General features: G+C 43.5%; 1 protein-coding gene across 2 annotated transcripts; it reads right to left on the bottom strand.

Moving 5' to 3' along the window:
• Positions 1-7,383: 7,383 nt before the first annotated feature.
• Positions 7,384-14,296, bottom strand: ZBTB43 (zinc finger and BTB domain containing 43). 2 transcript variants are annotated; one of them, XM_069747981.1, is made up of 2 exons: positions 14,216-14,296; positions 7,384-10,848 (listed from the first exon to the last, which is right to left on the bottom strand). In XM_069747981.1, exon 2 carries the CDS (start codon positions 10,823-10,825, stop codon positions 9,413-9,415), a length of 1,413 nt encoding a protein of 470 aa, XP_069604082.1. In that variant the 5' UTR covers positions 10,826-10,848; positions 14,216-14,296; the 3' UTR covers positions 7,384-9,412. The 2 variants fall into 2 exon arrangements, with proteins under 2 accessions (XP_069604082.1, XP_069604083.1); XM_069747982.1 differs by lacking the exon at positions 14,216-14,296 and adding an exon at positions 12,203-12,338 and having other exon boundaries at positions 8,115-10,848.
• Positions 14,297-15,600: the final 1,304 nt, after the last annotated feature.

The raw sequence follows: 15,600 nt of genomic DNA, 5'->3' as shown, positions 1-15,600 counted from the left end.
GGCACACGAGTACATAAGGAGGGAGGACCCTGCCCGCGAGGGCTCACAGTCTGCAGGGGGTGGGTGAGGATACACTAGGAGAGGGAAAAGCTGGCTGTGCGGCTGTTCAGTAGGTTGAGGATCACTGCAGGCTGTAGGCTTGTCGGAAGAGATGAGCCACATGTCTGGGCAACGTTTCGGCTCCTACTGAGCCTTTGTCAAGCTTTGACAAAGGCTCAGTAGGAGCCGGAACGTTGCCCAGACATGTGGGTCTGAATAAAGTCTACTACTTTTTTTCACCTTTAGGATTTTGGAGTGCTGCCTTCGTATTTTATTCTGTCTAAATTGGGCAAGTATTGGACTTTTGCCTGGGACGCCTGGCACCATCAGTGATTATTGTGGTGTTCCAATTTTTTGATATAAGAAATAGAATAGAATTTTTTGCAACTTGGAGAAGATGGCACATTTACTTATTACTTACTTACTTACAATGGCTATGCTGGATTGAAAAGCCATATAAATGAATTGTTCAGGATCAGTGAAACATGGCTGACTTCATCACAAATCAACGACACCGCGGTCCATCTGATATTGCTAGAAAGCATAAATGAAGTGAGTGGAGGTGCGCTGTAATAACCTAGACAACCAGTAAAAACATGTGGTGCGGATTTTGGAGGAAATTAGCCATTTTTTTCTAATCCTTGACAACCCCTTTAAATGTACAAGGTACAAGGGAAAAATGAATACAAACACCAGGCTGAGTTAACAGGTAACATTTATTAACACGCCATACAAAACAGCTTGGGTCTCTTCTATAAGAAGAAAATAACGAGACATTGAACTACACAGACTGTGTGCTCATAACAGCAATATCATTTAAAGACAGAAATATCCAGTCTCGCGCATACAGCAGGTTACAGTGTTAGATAAGTCCGGAACAGCATAGTCATGACCTTTTAATACACCGGCTCAAAAATAGAAATTTTCTGTGAAGTGTGACCCGGCAAGGGATGCTCTGTGCAAGAAAAATACTGTTAATTGACAGAAATAATGCTGGACTGTCACAAAACCCAAACTCCACCACTGTATAGCCTAAGAAGCTACGACTAAGGGGCAAAAAGACTTCAAAAATGGAATCCTTGATTTGTCCTTTTTTTTATCCATTTTTGGGGGAGGCAAAGCTGGGCGAAAGTTAGTAAAAGTACTATGACTCTCATTGGGACAATAACCAACATCTCCACCCTCCTAAATAGAAAATCTTCCAAGTAATGCACAAATAAATCTGAAGCTCATGTATAACTGGGCAGGTTAGGGTGCATTCATATCAGATTTTCAGTCTATGTGGGTGATATACCCACAGATGATTTAATTTTTTCAACGGATGTCTCCTACAATGTGCAACTTTATAAGCGTGCCCATAAAGCTCCAGTAAAAAAAACAAAAACAAAAAAAAAAAAAACACAATAACATGGATTTAAAAAAACAACAACAAAAAAAACAAAAACATACCGTATATATAATAAAAAGGTTTGGGAACTGCTTAAGAGGCTTAGCACCCAGATACAGATTGAGCTAGAGACGCTTATTCATAATAAATATATATACGGAAGCCGAAAACACTTGCATCTAGCCTCTGTTGAGTGAAATGGAAGTTTGTCTTGCACATATACCCTGCAGGGATTATGAGAAAACACTAGAAATAAATAAAAAAATCTAAACCTAATTTTTAACAACTTGAAATTATATATATTTTTTTTCTATTTTTCCTTTGAGTCCTTCAGCTGCAACTCATTCGTTATCTCAAGGTCTGTCAACATAAAGGAACATTATCTAAAGCAGTCAATGTGTTTAACAGCTGCTGTCCATCAGGTAACTTGGGTTTCATGCTTTAGTTGTAGATGTGCGTGCAATAAATACCAAGAAATGTCTGACCATTACCTTTCCTGCAGGACCATTACCAGTCATTCTGAGTCACTGGGTGGCTTGGCCTCATCAGTCATGCCTGATGTGCTGTGAACCAATACCATAAAGTTGGCTGCAGACATTATTCTACTGTTGGAAGAGATACATCACTAATTTATGAAGGCTGCTGGAGTTGTCTCCTTCCCACCAGAAATGTTTGGTCAATATCTATCCTTCACTGATTAAATTTATTATTTTTTTTAGAGGAAGATATCTAAAACATTCTAGAAGGGTTGTGCACCTTTGGTGAATTTTTCCCCTTACTTAAATGTACATAATTTTGGCTAAAAATCATATTTGGAATTGGGCTTCATTTAAATATATAGCCTCTGTGTTGCACTGTTTATTGCAGGCTGTAGATGGGGTTAACTGAGAATCTGTCAGTGAGCTCATTCCCACAGTCTAATGGGTGAGATTGTAGCTCTCCGCTCCTCTCAACTGATGCATGACCACATCAAAGTTTACATTGTGGGGGAGAGGGGGAAATGTTTTTTTTTTTTTGCATCAAATACATGGAAGTAAAAAAAAAAAGTCCTTAGAGGTTGGTGACACCTTTAAGACTTAGACCACATATATAATACCTATAGTGGCAGCATGTCAACATGGCAGCCTCTCCATTAGCTGTATATGTGCATAGTTTGTACACTCCTATACAATTTTCATGGGTCCAGACTGTACGCTATTTTTATGATGAGCCCGGACTTGCCAGGTGGAAGTTTAGGAGCATTATCAAGGGCAGTGCCCATTGTTCAAGAGCTGAAGGAGCTTGCTTCTATTAGAGAAGGAAAAATGCAGAAAATATAAAGCAGTAAGCAATATGCTTATTAACACAAAACTGAAGCTTCCATATAGGTTACATACAATGATGACACTACCGGATATGTCAGGGCTGCAAACCACAAGTACATATCAATTTAACATTATAAACATTAAAAAACGTTCTTGTCGTTATGTAAACAGGTTAGAGCTAAGCCGAAAAGGGGCTCAGCCAGCTGTGCAAATATCAATTATAATAATATCGGTGGAAATTCTAGAAGGAGAATATTAATACCACAGATCAGGCTGTAAAGAATTCTTACTTTCTTTAATTACATCTCTGCCCACTACAGAGCCAACAGGTCTGTATATGAGAGTAGCGTAGGATAGAGGAGGTGCTGGGCTCAGGGATGGAGCGTTTTCTAGGATTTTAATTGGTATTCTAATGTAAGGATCAGGCAGGATCAACAGAGAAAGCCTATAAGTTCTGCTCCTTCCCTCCACCACTCATCAAGGAAACCTGGAAGTCCTGCTTCCCTCCCTCTCACAATGAAAATTCTAGGAGTCCTGCCTCAGAAAAAGCCTGTGAATCCTGCTTGTGACTCCTCAGTCTGGTACGTAAAGTTATAAAAGCTGTCAATCACTATTGTCTAGGTAAGGTAGGCAGCCCTCGCAGGACTTCTCTCAGTGTAGCTAGAAAGGTGCAGGACTCACAGGATCTCTCTATTACTGATTAGGATATACAGGACTCAAGTTCTCTCTATTAGTGGGCGGGGCATGCAGGACTCACAAGCTCTATTGGTGGGGTATTCATGACTCAGAAGCTCTATTATTGGTGGGGTATCCAGGACTCACAAGCTCTATTATTGGGTGGGTTATCCAGGACATACAAGCTCTATTATTGGGTGGGGTATCCAGGACATACAAGCTCTATTATTGGGTGGGGTATCCAGGACTCACAAGCTCTATTAGTGGGTGGGGTATCCAGGACATACAAGCTCTATTAGTGGGCGGGGTATGCAGGACTTACAAGCTCTATTAGTGGGCGGGGTAGGCAGGACTGACCAGCTCTTTCTTAGTGGGCGGGGCATGCAGGACTCACAAGCTCTATTGGTGGGGTATTCATGACTCAGAAGCTCTATTATTTGGTGGGGTATCCACGATTTACAAGCTCTATTAAAGGGTGGGGTATCCAGGACTTACAAGCTCTACTAGTGGTTGGGGTATGTAGGAAGCTCTTTCTCAGTGAGCAGGGTATGACTCACAAGCACTCTCTATTAGCGGAGGGGTAAGCAGGATTCACAAGCTCTATTAGTGGGCGGGGAACGCAGGACTCATAAGCTTGCAAATGCCCTCTATTAATGGACGGAGTATGCAGGAGTCACAGGCTCTCTCTTAGTGGGCAGGGTACGTCAGACTCCTAGGTTCTGTATTATTGAGCTGGGAATGCAGGACTCAAGATTAGAGGGTCAGGGATGCAGGAATAACAAGCTGTCTCTATTAGTGGGCAGGAATTCAAGACTCAGATTTCCTCTAAGAATAGACAGAGATACAAGACTTAGGCTCTCTATTAGTGGACGGGATATGAAGGACTCACACGCTCTCTATTAGTGCACAGGATATGCAGGACTTGCAGGCTCTCTATTAGTAGACGGGATATGCAAGACTCACAGGCTCTATTAGTGGACGGAATATGCAGGACTCACAGGCTCTCTATTAGTGGACATGATATGCAGAACTCAGGCTCTCTATTAGTGGACAGGAAATGCAGGACTCACAGGCTCTCTATTAGTAGACGGGATATGCAAGACTCACAGGCTCTATTAGTGGACTGAATATGCAGGACTCACAGGCTATTAGTGGACATGATATGCAGAACTCATAGGCTCTCTATTAGTGGACAGGAAATGCAGGACTCACAGGCTCTCTATTAGTAGACGGGATATGCAAGACTCACAGGCTATTAGTGGACAGGATATGCAGAACTTACAGGGTCTCTATTAATGGACAGGATATGGAGAACTCACAGGCTATTAGTGGACAGGATATGCATGACTCACAGGCTCTCTATTAGTGGACGGGATATGCAGGATTCGCAAGCTCTCTATTAGTGGACGGGATATGCATGACTCACAGGCTCTCTATTAGTAGACGGGATATGCAGGACTCACAGGCTCTCTATTAGTAGACGGGATATGCAGGACTCACAGGCTATTAGTGGACAGGATATGCAGAACTTACAGGCTCTCTATTAATGGACAGGATATGGAGAACTCACAGGCTATTAGTGGACAGGATATGCATGACTCACAGGCTCTCTATTAGTGGACGGGATATGCAGGATTCGCAAGCTCTCTATTAGTAGACGGGATATGCAGGACTCACAGGCTATTAGTGGACAGGATATGCAGAACTTACAGGCTCTCTATTAATGGACAGGATATGGAGAACTCACAGGCTATTAGTGGACAGGATATGCATGACTCACAGGCTCTCTATTAGTGGATGGGATATGCATGACTCACAGGCTCTCTATGGCTAGTTTCACACTAGCGTTTATACGGGCTGCAGAGGGATGCGGACTCCCTCCGTGAAGCCCCGCCCGCTGCCACGCCTCTTCATTCAGCTCCGCCTGCGTCTGCATGCGGCGTGGGCACCCCATCTTTAACATTGGGTACGCAGGCCATGCCGCAGTATGCGGACCAGCCGCATGCATCGTTTTGATCGTGCGACGACCTGCGCCGAACGCAACATGTTGCATTTTCGTGCAGATGCCGCACCGTCAAAACGACGCATGCGGCGGCATCCGCATACAGCGGCATGGCCTGCGTACCCAATGTTAAAGATAGGGTGCGCACGCCGCATGCAGCCGTAGGCGGAGCTGAACGAAGAGGTGCGGCAGTGGGCGGGGCTTCACGGAGGAAGTCCGCAGCCCAGATAAACGCTAGTGTGAAACTAGCCTATTTGCAGATGGGACATGCAGGACTCACAAGCTTTCCACTAGCGGGCAGTGGTGCAGGACTCAAAGAAGCCAGAGATAAAAGACTCACAGGCTTTCTCCGGAGACCTAACAACTTACATAAAAATAACCGATTGAAATCCATTTAAAAACTTTTATCATGAGCTCAGTGCACCAGTTATCCTGTGCAGAGATGAGCAAATATGTTTGGAAAATGATGGCCGAATCCAAATTTGCCATATTTGTTCCACATTCGTACCAATTTTATGTTTGACTATCGTTTCTGAACATATTCGCTCATCTGTACTCCCAATGACTCCAATGGCGTTTGGCTATGTTCAGCAAATATGGCGTTTGTAATCCGAACCAAATATTGAAATATTCGCTCATCTCCAATCCTGTGCTGCCCTTATATACAATCCTGACAGATTAGCTGTAACTATACTTCTGAAAGAAAACAAAATTGCACTGGGAATCTAAACGTCTACAATCAAGTCTAGACTAGATTATAATCGGATATTTAGTATGTAGCTATAGTGATCTTGCACTACACCATTTATCTTCCAGTTAAATCCAACGCTGCATTTCTAATTCTGCAATCTCCTAGCTCACAAATGATGACGCATGTCCTTCTGAGAGCTACAGTTAAATCAAGATCTAAGCAGTCATTTCAAGTAATGTGTGGTGTCTGACAAGACACTATGGGTGAATTACAAGTGATAGAAATCAGCAGAATTCAGGATGCAGCTTTAGATGTGATTGGAGTACACATAGAAGTAAAGAGGTACATAAAGTATACTTTATATCTAGATAATAGCTGCAAAATCATTTTTAAAAGTGACACCCCTCTTTACAGTGCGCTAGCATACACCACACGTGACTACACGATCATGGCACCAGTTAAAACAGAGTTACGCTACATTATTTTTCTTTTTATCTTCAAGACCTGCTCCAACAGCAAAAAAAAAAAAACTGGAAACAATTCTTAAGTTTGACAATGTCTCAAACACACTTAATCAACTATCATAATCAAGTAAGTGCTATCGATATCAGCTTTCGTCCAGAAACGTAGGAGAAGATAAGACGTTATCTGTCACATAAGAACTAATGTACAATTGTCAGATTGCAGATCACTCATCCATAGGGACCACTAAGGAGACCATTGCACGATACCAAATTTGTGGACTACTAAACAGCTATAATCGGTGATGGGGGGTTACTTAGACTGGGACAGCACCAAACCAGTTTAGAAAAGGATGGTCCTATAACATTAGGGCCTGTAGGAATACAAGGGGTATACACCATAGAGTGGGAACAAGCAAGACTCGCCTACTAACTGGTATGATGATTGGCAAATACCAACTCTGGGTCTTCAAAAAGTGTTAAAAAAAGGGCTGTTACACCCCAAAACTTACAATGTCCAACCTAACCCTACTTTTTCTCACCCAAACAGCCCTTTCCCTAAATTCTCACCTTAGTGACCCCCGTCAGTTAAATGGGTGTCTTCTAGCAGGCCTCCATTAATTCAGCAGCTGCCATGACCTGCCCAGGAAGCGGCATTGCACGAATATGTGCAGTGAGTCATTTCTTACACATGCTCCTAGGCAGGTCGTGACAACCACTAACTGGAACCAGTATGTGCAGGAGCAAACCACCAGTTGATCATTGGGAATTACATAACTGGAAAATTTTTGTCCCCCAGACAAAAGCTGGAGTTTTTTTTTTTTGCTGTTTCCCAATGCTTTCATTTTACACGGTCACACAATGTTGTAATATATTTGGAAAGTGCTAAAATGAACTTCCTTGTGAAAGAATTAAGAAAAAAAAAAGGACTAGAGTCCGACCGTGATCTGGATCCAGTAATATTACGTACACGTCTTCCGACTATTGCGATTAAAGAAAAAAAAGTTTTATATGGTGCATTGTAGATTACAGTGCCCACAAATTAAAAGGTGCAACCAGTTCTCTTATAAATAAAAATGATAATAAAAACCTAAAAATCACAGTTTCACGGGTTCTGTGTTAGAAAGTGGGAATTATTCCCAGTAAAGTAGAAAGTGATACACGTCACTGTGGTCAAGTATAGTTTATGTTCTTCACCATCTCAGACAGGATTGAACAAATGGTCGAACCAGGTATACGAGAGGATGTTCTGGCTCTGAATTTGGTACTTGCTATTGTGACTTGGCAAAAGATTACCCAAAAAACTAAAGCTTTTTTTTCTTTGTCTCTTTAAGTCACATAAAAGCAGAATTTTTTTGTACTGACAATATAATGCAAAAGTGTGGAATCTTAAAACAATACCACTAATTCAATATTCAGGAAAAAAAAAAAAGTCTGAATAAATATTTTTCATTTGTTTTGGATTTTTCTGTAATCCAGCATATTAAAAATAAATAAATGTAACAGTTCGGGCCCGATTCATCATTGCAAGTTTTCAAATCACTTTTCATATTCTGTCTTATGGTATTCGTTCACGAGTTGTTGTTGTTTTTTTTCCCCATCAAATTCATTTAAACGGTGCTGAAATAAAAAAAATGTTTTTTTATCTCTATCTTTAACCTGTTTTGAGACTTTAGAGCAAAAAAGGTGCATGCTCCGCTAAAGTGTTACTAATCATACCCCAAAAGGGAAGACAAGGGGTGGGGTGAGGGGTTGTATTCTAGAGAACATTTGCAATTTTTTTTTTTTTTGAAAAGTCGCAAATGATGAATTAGGCAAAAACATATGAAAACCCTAAACTCTACCCATAGTGACACATAAAAACATGACTTTTAAAAAAAGGCACAATTGGAAAGATGAATAGGATGCAAAAAAGAAAAAAAAGAGCAAGACAATAAAAAGCCGACTAAAATAAATAGGGCCCTTCATGCGCATTTGCACCATTTACAAATGTGACACCACAATCTTGATAACATAATCGGGGTAACTGTGTGGCCACTTTCCCATATACCTTAGTACAGTAGGGGCATTGAGTCTGGTTGACTATAACTTTGTATATGTATTTCACTAGAGTGTAATACTACATTTTTCCAGCAGTAATACTGCATAGCTAGGTGTCTTGTCCCTAGTTCAGCTGATGTCAGGAATGGCTTCTTTTAAAAAAAAGTTGTTGTCTGCATGGAACAACCCCTTTAGGGTATGTGTCCACGTTCAGGATTGCTTCAGGATTTGGTCAGGATTTTATGCAGGTAAAATCCTGATCAAATCTGCACCTGAGGTCACTGGCAGGTCACCTGCGGTGTTCTTGCGTGTTTTGCTCATTGTAACGACATGCTGCGTTCTGAAAAGACGCGCCGCATGTGCGTTTTTGCTGGTATGCCTCATGCGTTTTTTACTGCATAGTGGAGACGGGATTTCATTAAATCCCCTCCACTATGCTGTAACATCTGGAAGCTGCGTTTTTGACGCTGCGGCTCAACGCAGCGTTTCCTGAACGTGGAAACATACCCTTAATGTTTTTTGTTTTGCAACATAGAAGTGTTCTGAAAATGTATTTGATAGAATATGTGACATTCTTCTTTTAGAATATGTCACATAGTCTTATAATTTTTCTTCTAGCAATATGCCATCAGTTTTGGATGTGAAATCTTGTTCCAATAGCAGGCACCAAATTGAAATTACTATTGCAGATTCTAATTTGCTTATTGCTTGTACATATTTTTATAGTGTTTGCCGAGCCATGTGCGTATGGAGAGATGCTTTTAAATGTACAGGAGTATTAAAAAAAAAAAAAAAAAAAATACACGGGCGTATTCAACTTTCGGCCTGGGGCTGTTCTCCTTTCGAAGCATGGTAGGACTTGGTACAAGAAGTTACGTGTCGGTGAAAGCTGTCCCGCCACATAAACCGCTTGCCACATATATTACACTCATAAGGCTTTATCCCGGTGTGTATCTTCATGTGGCCTACCAAGTGATGCTTCATTTTGAACTTCTTACCGCAAACCCCACATCCATAAGGTCGCAGTCCGAGGTGCATGCTCATGTGTCTATCCCGTTGGCTCTTGTGTGTAAAGCTTTTACCACATTGGCAAGGATACAGTTTATAGACTACTGCAGTGAAGCCAGAGGATGATGATTCTTCTTTAATACCTGTAGAAACATCTAAGCCTTCCCCAAAACCTCCTGAGGTATTTTCAGTGACATGTCCCTCAAGATGATCCTCACGTTCTCCTGAAAACTCTTCCATAGAAGCCCCATAAAAATCAACATGGTCGTCATAACGGTTGTTGTTGTTGCTGCCGCCGCCACTACTATGTCCTTCCGGCTCTGCGCTCTTCTTATTACAGAAGTCAAAGTTGTCTACAACACCTGAAGTCTGGATTGGAGGATCCACATGGGCTAAGTTGACAGACTCAGAGACATGTTCCTCAAAGGGTGGGTGCACCTCAACACCTTCACATTCCTGCTCAAACCTTTCAGGCTTTATCTGGACCCATCGTTTGTGAGACATGATGCTTGGCTTGATGTACAGAGGACGAGAGTAGTGATAGTCGGCACTGTCGCTGGCACCTTCTTCGCCATCTTGGCTGGTCATCTCTGTACTCAGCTGATCATGTTCTGTGGAGGAGTTACTGGGCAGATACTCGTGTTCAGTGAGTTGAGAAGACAGCTCATCATCCTTTGGACTCTCTTCTTCATTTTCACCATCCCGTATGTCTTCACCCTTCCTGAATTCCGGCTGGGCACACGAACCAAGATCAAAGTTTTCGTTGAGACCATTGTAGTTGCTGCTGCTGGGGGACTGGTGGTCATTACTGAGATTGGACTTCTGACACAGAAGCGTTGGGTTACCTTCCAGGAGCTCTGTGCACTTGTCTACGACATGCCACATCTGAAGGAAACTTGCTGCTGTCAGATAACTCACAATCTCCTGAGGGGGTAAAGCTAGCCTTCCAGTGTATGAGGACAAGAGGATGTTCTCAAACACCCGCGGATTCATGACGTCAGGAAGTACCACTCTCCTGCTGTTCTTAAGCAAAACCTGGTCGCAGAAGTATGGGGAGCTAGCTGCTAAGACGGCTTTGTGGGCACGGAAGAGGTGGCCTTGTACCACAATGGAAATGTCACATAACTGACCCAACTGGCGCTGCTGATTCAGCTTCTGAAGGATGGTATTTGAGAAATCAGGAAACTCGACGCGGAAAGAGTTCATTCCAGGCTCCATTTCATCACAAGTGCTTTGAAGTTCTGCAAGGAAAGTAACACAGAACAAGTGAACACCCTTAACTAGTACAATGGGGATATCTCACAGACATAATTTATGCTCCTTTGCACTAAATAGATGATAAATGATCTTGCCACCATTCATGAGAACTGTTAATGAGCTTACGCAAATACCAGTCAATTTATTGTCTCTGGCCGTGAGAAGAGATATCCAAGCGATGCACCCAATTCACATTGGGAACTAGAAATTAGGTCTAGATATTGGATGTTTTGGATTTGTTCATACATAGGAGATATTACACATGCATTGGAGCTATTAGGACAGATGTACTGGAAGAGCCAAGAACGGAAAGTCTTAGGTTGACCCGACTTAACCTAATGAGTTAATAGTGACTTAAGGTACCTTCACACATAACGATATTGTTAACGATATCGTTGCTTTTTGTGACGTAGCAACGATATCGTTAATGAAATCGTTATGTGTGACAGCGACCAACGATCAGGCCCCTGCTGGGAGATCGTTGGTCGCTGAATAAAGTCCAGAACTTTATTTCGTCGCTGGACTCCTCCTGACATCGCTGGATCGGCGTGTGTGACACCGATCCAGCGATGTCTTCACTGGTAACCAGGGTAAACATCGGGTAACTAAGCGCAGGGCCGCGCTTAGTAACCCGATGTTTACCCTGGTTACCATCCTAAAAGTAAAAAAAAACAAACACCACATACTTACCTACCGCTGTCTGTCCTCCAGCGCTGTGCTCTGCACTCCTCCTGTACTGTCTGTGTGAGCACAGCGGCCGGAAAGCAGAGCGGTGACGTCACCGCTCTGCTTTCCGGCTGACCGACGCTCACAGCCAGTGCAGGAGGAGTGCAGAGCACAGTGCAGGAGGAGTGCAGAGCACAGCGCTGGAGGACAGACGGCTGTAGGTAAGTATGTAGTGTTTGTTTTTTTTTACTTTTAGGATGGTAACCAGGGTAAACATCGGGTTACTAAGCGCGGCCCTGCGCTTAGTTACCCGATGTTTACCCTGGTTACCGGCATCGTTGGTCGCTGGAGAGCTGTCTGTGTGACAGCTCTCCAGCGACCAAACAGCGACGCTGCAGCGATCCGGATCGTTGTCGGTATCGCTGCAGCGTCGCTTAATGTGAAGGGGCCTTTACTGTAGATTCCCCTGACAATCCCACTTGTGAATGGTCTCTATTCCAAAATGACTAGTGCACAAACCAGTTGTACACAATGTTCATTCCTAAACTAAAGTAAAAATCCCCATCCTGCAGTTCTGGTGGCATGCTGTCCCTGTTTTGGGAGATGACACAAACGCTATGATCAATGTCGCTATATAACAATGTGACCACGGTACTACTGACAATGACTGACCTACTGTGCAAACATGAATTAGCCTTGTACTTCCTGAAGGTCAACGTGCACTCACATTTTCCAACCCAAACCACTGGCACAAGTGCAATTTCTGCAAAACTAGAAGTGGAAAATAATAATAAAGACAAAACAGTTAGTATTCAAGCAAATATCTGATCCCATTAAAGGTTTCTCCCCCCACCTTTCCAAAAAAAAAAAAAAAAAAAGTTTTACACTCTTCAAAGGATAGAGGTGACCTGCTGATTGCTGGTAGTCTGATCACTGGGATCCACAGCCCCATCCTGAATGGCGCACATGCTCAACCTCTGCCCAAATCACTGTTCATGTTACTGCTAAAATTACCTTTCCATTCAAGATGGGGGTGGGACCCCCAGCGATCAGCATATTAGCACTTATCTTGTAGAAAAGGCATAGCTTGATTTGTTGGGAATACCACGTTTGAAACGTCTTGAGACTTTTGTTTTTGCACAGGGTAGTATTGCTCCTATGCAGTCTTATCTGTTTCCACGGATACAGACTACAAATACACCCCAAGTAGTCTGCTCCTGCAGGCAAGTATTACTCCCTCCTGCCTCTTCTCTGCTTATTGCCAACATGCATTCAGTAGATTAGTAGGGACTGCAGAAACTAACCACACTGGATTGGTTTGTAGTCTGAAACCATAGAAACATAGCATAAGAGCCGTATCTGTATACACAAAACAATGGATTTTTATATAGGACTGCTTACAGTGGCTTCATTTCAAATGGAGCAATAGAATGCGTGTCAAAGTAGATATACGATTTAATACTTTGAAGTTGTTCCTAGCACCTACAAAAACCTGTAATATAATGTGCACCACAACTGCAATAGTCTCTCTCACATCATTTCATCCACTTGGAAAAATAATCATGAGAGCGGTAGCCATATGTGCTGGGCCTCATTCACACATGGGTGTATAAACTGTACCCATAGACCCGACATGTGCCAGAAGAGTGTTCTTTTCGCATTTATTCAGGAGGCATCACTAGAGACAAGGGAATCCAGTATAGAAACATATGAACTTTACAAACTTTTACACATTCATTTAAAGGGGACCTGTCATGTCTCCAATCTGCAGGCCGGATATTATAGATGTGATCAGATTGATGAAAAATTCCTGCGGGGAAACTTTTGGTAAAAGTTGTAGTTTATTCATTGAAATCCCTGTGTTTGTATGGATGAGTCCAGTCGGTGGACCTATCAGTTATTGACACTGGACTCCTTCATACAAACACCAGGGACTGAAATGAATAAAATGCGCGTTATATTGAAATCTTTATCATTCTGCTCATCATCATGGCCGTCTCTAACTTGATGTGAAGAGATTGAATGTGTTGGTGCTGCCATGGAAACCCCAGAGTGAGCGCAATATTGACGACGCACATTAACTGAGTTAGGCTACGTTCACATTAGCGTTGTGCGGTGCAGCGTGGGCGACGCAATGCACAATGCAAATGTGCACGCACGCACAACGCAGCATTTTGTGACGCATGCGTTCATTTTCTCATGGTTTTTGGCGCAGAAAAAAGTGCATCATGCAGCATCCTCTGCGCCCCGACAGTTGCGGCATAGTGACGCATGCGTCACAAAACACAAGAGCAACGCATGTCCATGCGCCCCCCATGTTAGATATAGGGGCGCATGACGCATGCGTCGCCGCAGCTGCCCCCGACGCAATGCTAATGTGAACGTAGCCTTACAAGTCTGTACCCTGCAATACGGGTGTACAGACCGACCACCGCTGTCAATATCAGACAGAACGTGACAGATACACTGACGCACGTAACATATATGTATGACCAGGTATATAATACCTACAGCCATGCAGGATTGTGACACTACAGGTATGTGATTGTGTTTATATTATATATATATATACATATATATATACACACACATTACATTCTATTACAGGTCTAACACCGGCCTAATATCTCTATGTTGTAGCATTATCTATATTTCTACAAGTATGAGGCGCCATAATTACACTACCTGCCCCGGCAGCGGCCTCTCCTCACATCTCAGCCCAGGGTTCGGACACCTCCAGCCGCCGGAAGTGCTCACATCGCTCTCAGGCCGCGACTGACTGGAGCCCTTCCGCATCTGCTGCGCAGAGCTCCGCCTCTTCCGGCATACGTATGATCCCCATCGCCGCTGACGGGAGGAGCGGCTGCTGCTGTGGCTCCGCCCTTCTCAGCCCGGCTTCATGGACAGAAGCTATAGACAGGGCTCCAGCAACTGATGGGAAACTGCACCTGTGGAGCGTCAGAGCCCGCGGGGAGCGGTACTTATAGGAATGGAGGGTGGAAGGAGTAAAGTAGTGCACGGCCTAGGGAGGAAACATTACAGCTACCGGGACTGAATGGCAGAATTTGTTTTGTGATGCAACTGATTAATGGGGATGTTACCAATTATCTGCCTATCAATAAGAACAGACAAATCTGACCAAGACAAAGATGTTACATTGATGGCACGATTCCCCCAGTCTATAGTGTCCAGAGCTCACGCTACCCCCAGTCTATAGTGTCCAGACCTCACGTTAGCCTCAGTATATAGTGTCCAGACCTCACAATACCCCCAGTCTATAATGTCGAGACCTCACGATACCCCTAGTCTATAGTGTCCAGACCTCACAATACCCCCAGTCTATAGTGTCCAGACATCACGTTAGCCCCAGTCTATAGTGTCCAGACATCACGTTAGCCCCAGTCTATAGTGTCCAGAGCTCAAGATACCCCCAGTCTATAGTGTCCAGACATCACGTTAGCCCCAGTCTATAGTGTCCAGAGCTCAAGATACCCCCAGTCTATAGTGTCCAGACCTCACGTTAGCCCCAGTCTATAGTGCCCAGAGCTCACGTTATCCCCAGTCTATAGTGTCCAGACTTTGTGTTAGCCTCAGTCTATAGTGTCCAGAGCTCACGTTACCCCCAGTCTATAGTGTCCAGACCTCACGATACCCCTAGTCTATAGTGTCCAGACCTCACAATACCCCCAGTCTATAGTGTCCAGACATCACGTTAGCCCCAGTCTATAGTGTCCAGAGCTCAAGATACCCCCAGTCTATAGTGTCCAGACCTCACGTTAGCCCCAGTCTATAGTGTCCAGACTTTGTGTTAGCCTCAGTCTATAGTGTCCAGAGCTCACGTTACCCCCAGTCTATAGTGTCCAGACCTCACGATACCCCTAGTATATAGGGTCCAGGGCTCTCGTTAGCCTATCTATAGCAGGGGTCCCCAACTCCAGTCCTCAAGGCCCACCAACATGTCATGTTTTCAGGATTTCCTTAGTCTTGCCCAGGCAATAATTGCATCACCTGTGCAATGCAAAGGAAATCTTGAAAACATGACCTGTTGGTGGGCCTTGAGGACTGGAGTT

The sequence above is a fragment of the Ranitomeya imitator genome, chromosome 2, assembly GCF_032444005.1.
Source record: "Ranitomeya imitator isolate aRanImi1 chromosome 2, aRanImi1.pri, whole genome shotgun sequence".
NCBI classification, from domain to species: domain Eukaryota; kingdom Metazoa; phylum Chordata; class Amphibia; order Anura; family Dendrobatidae; genus Ranitomeya; species Ranitomeya imitator.
The sequence above is the reverse complement of the archived record's forward strand: the minus strand, read 5'-3'. Positions and strand labels throughout refer to the sequence as shown.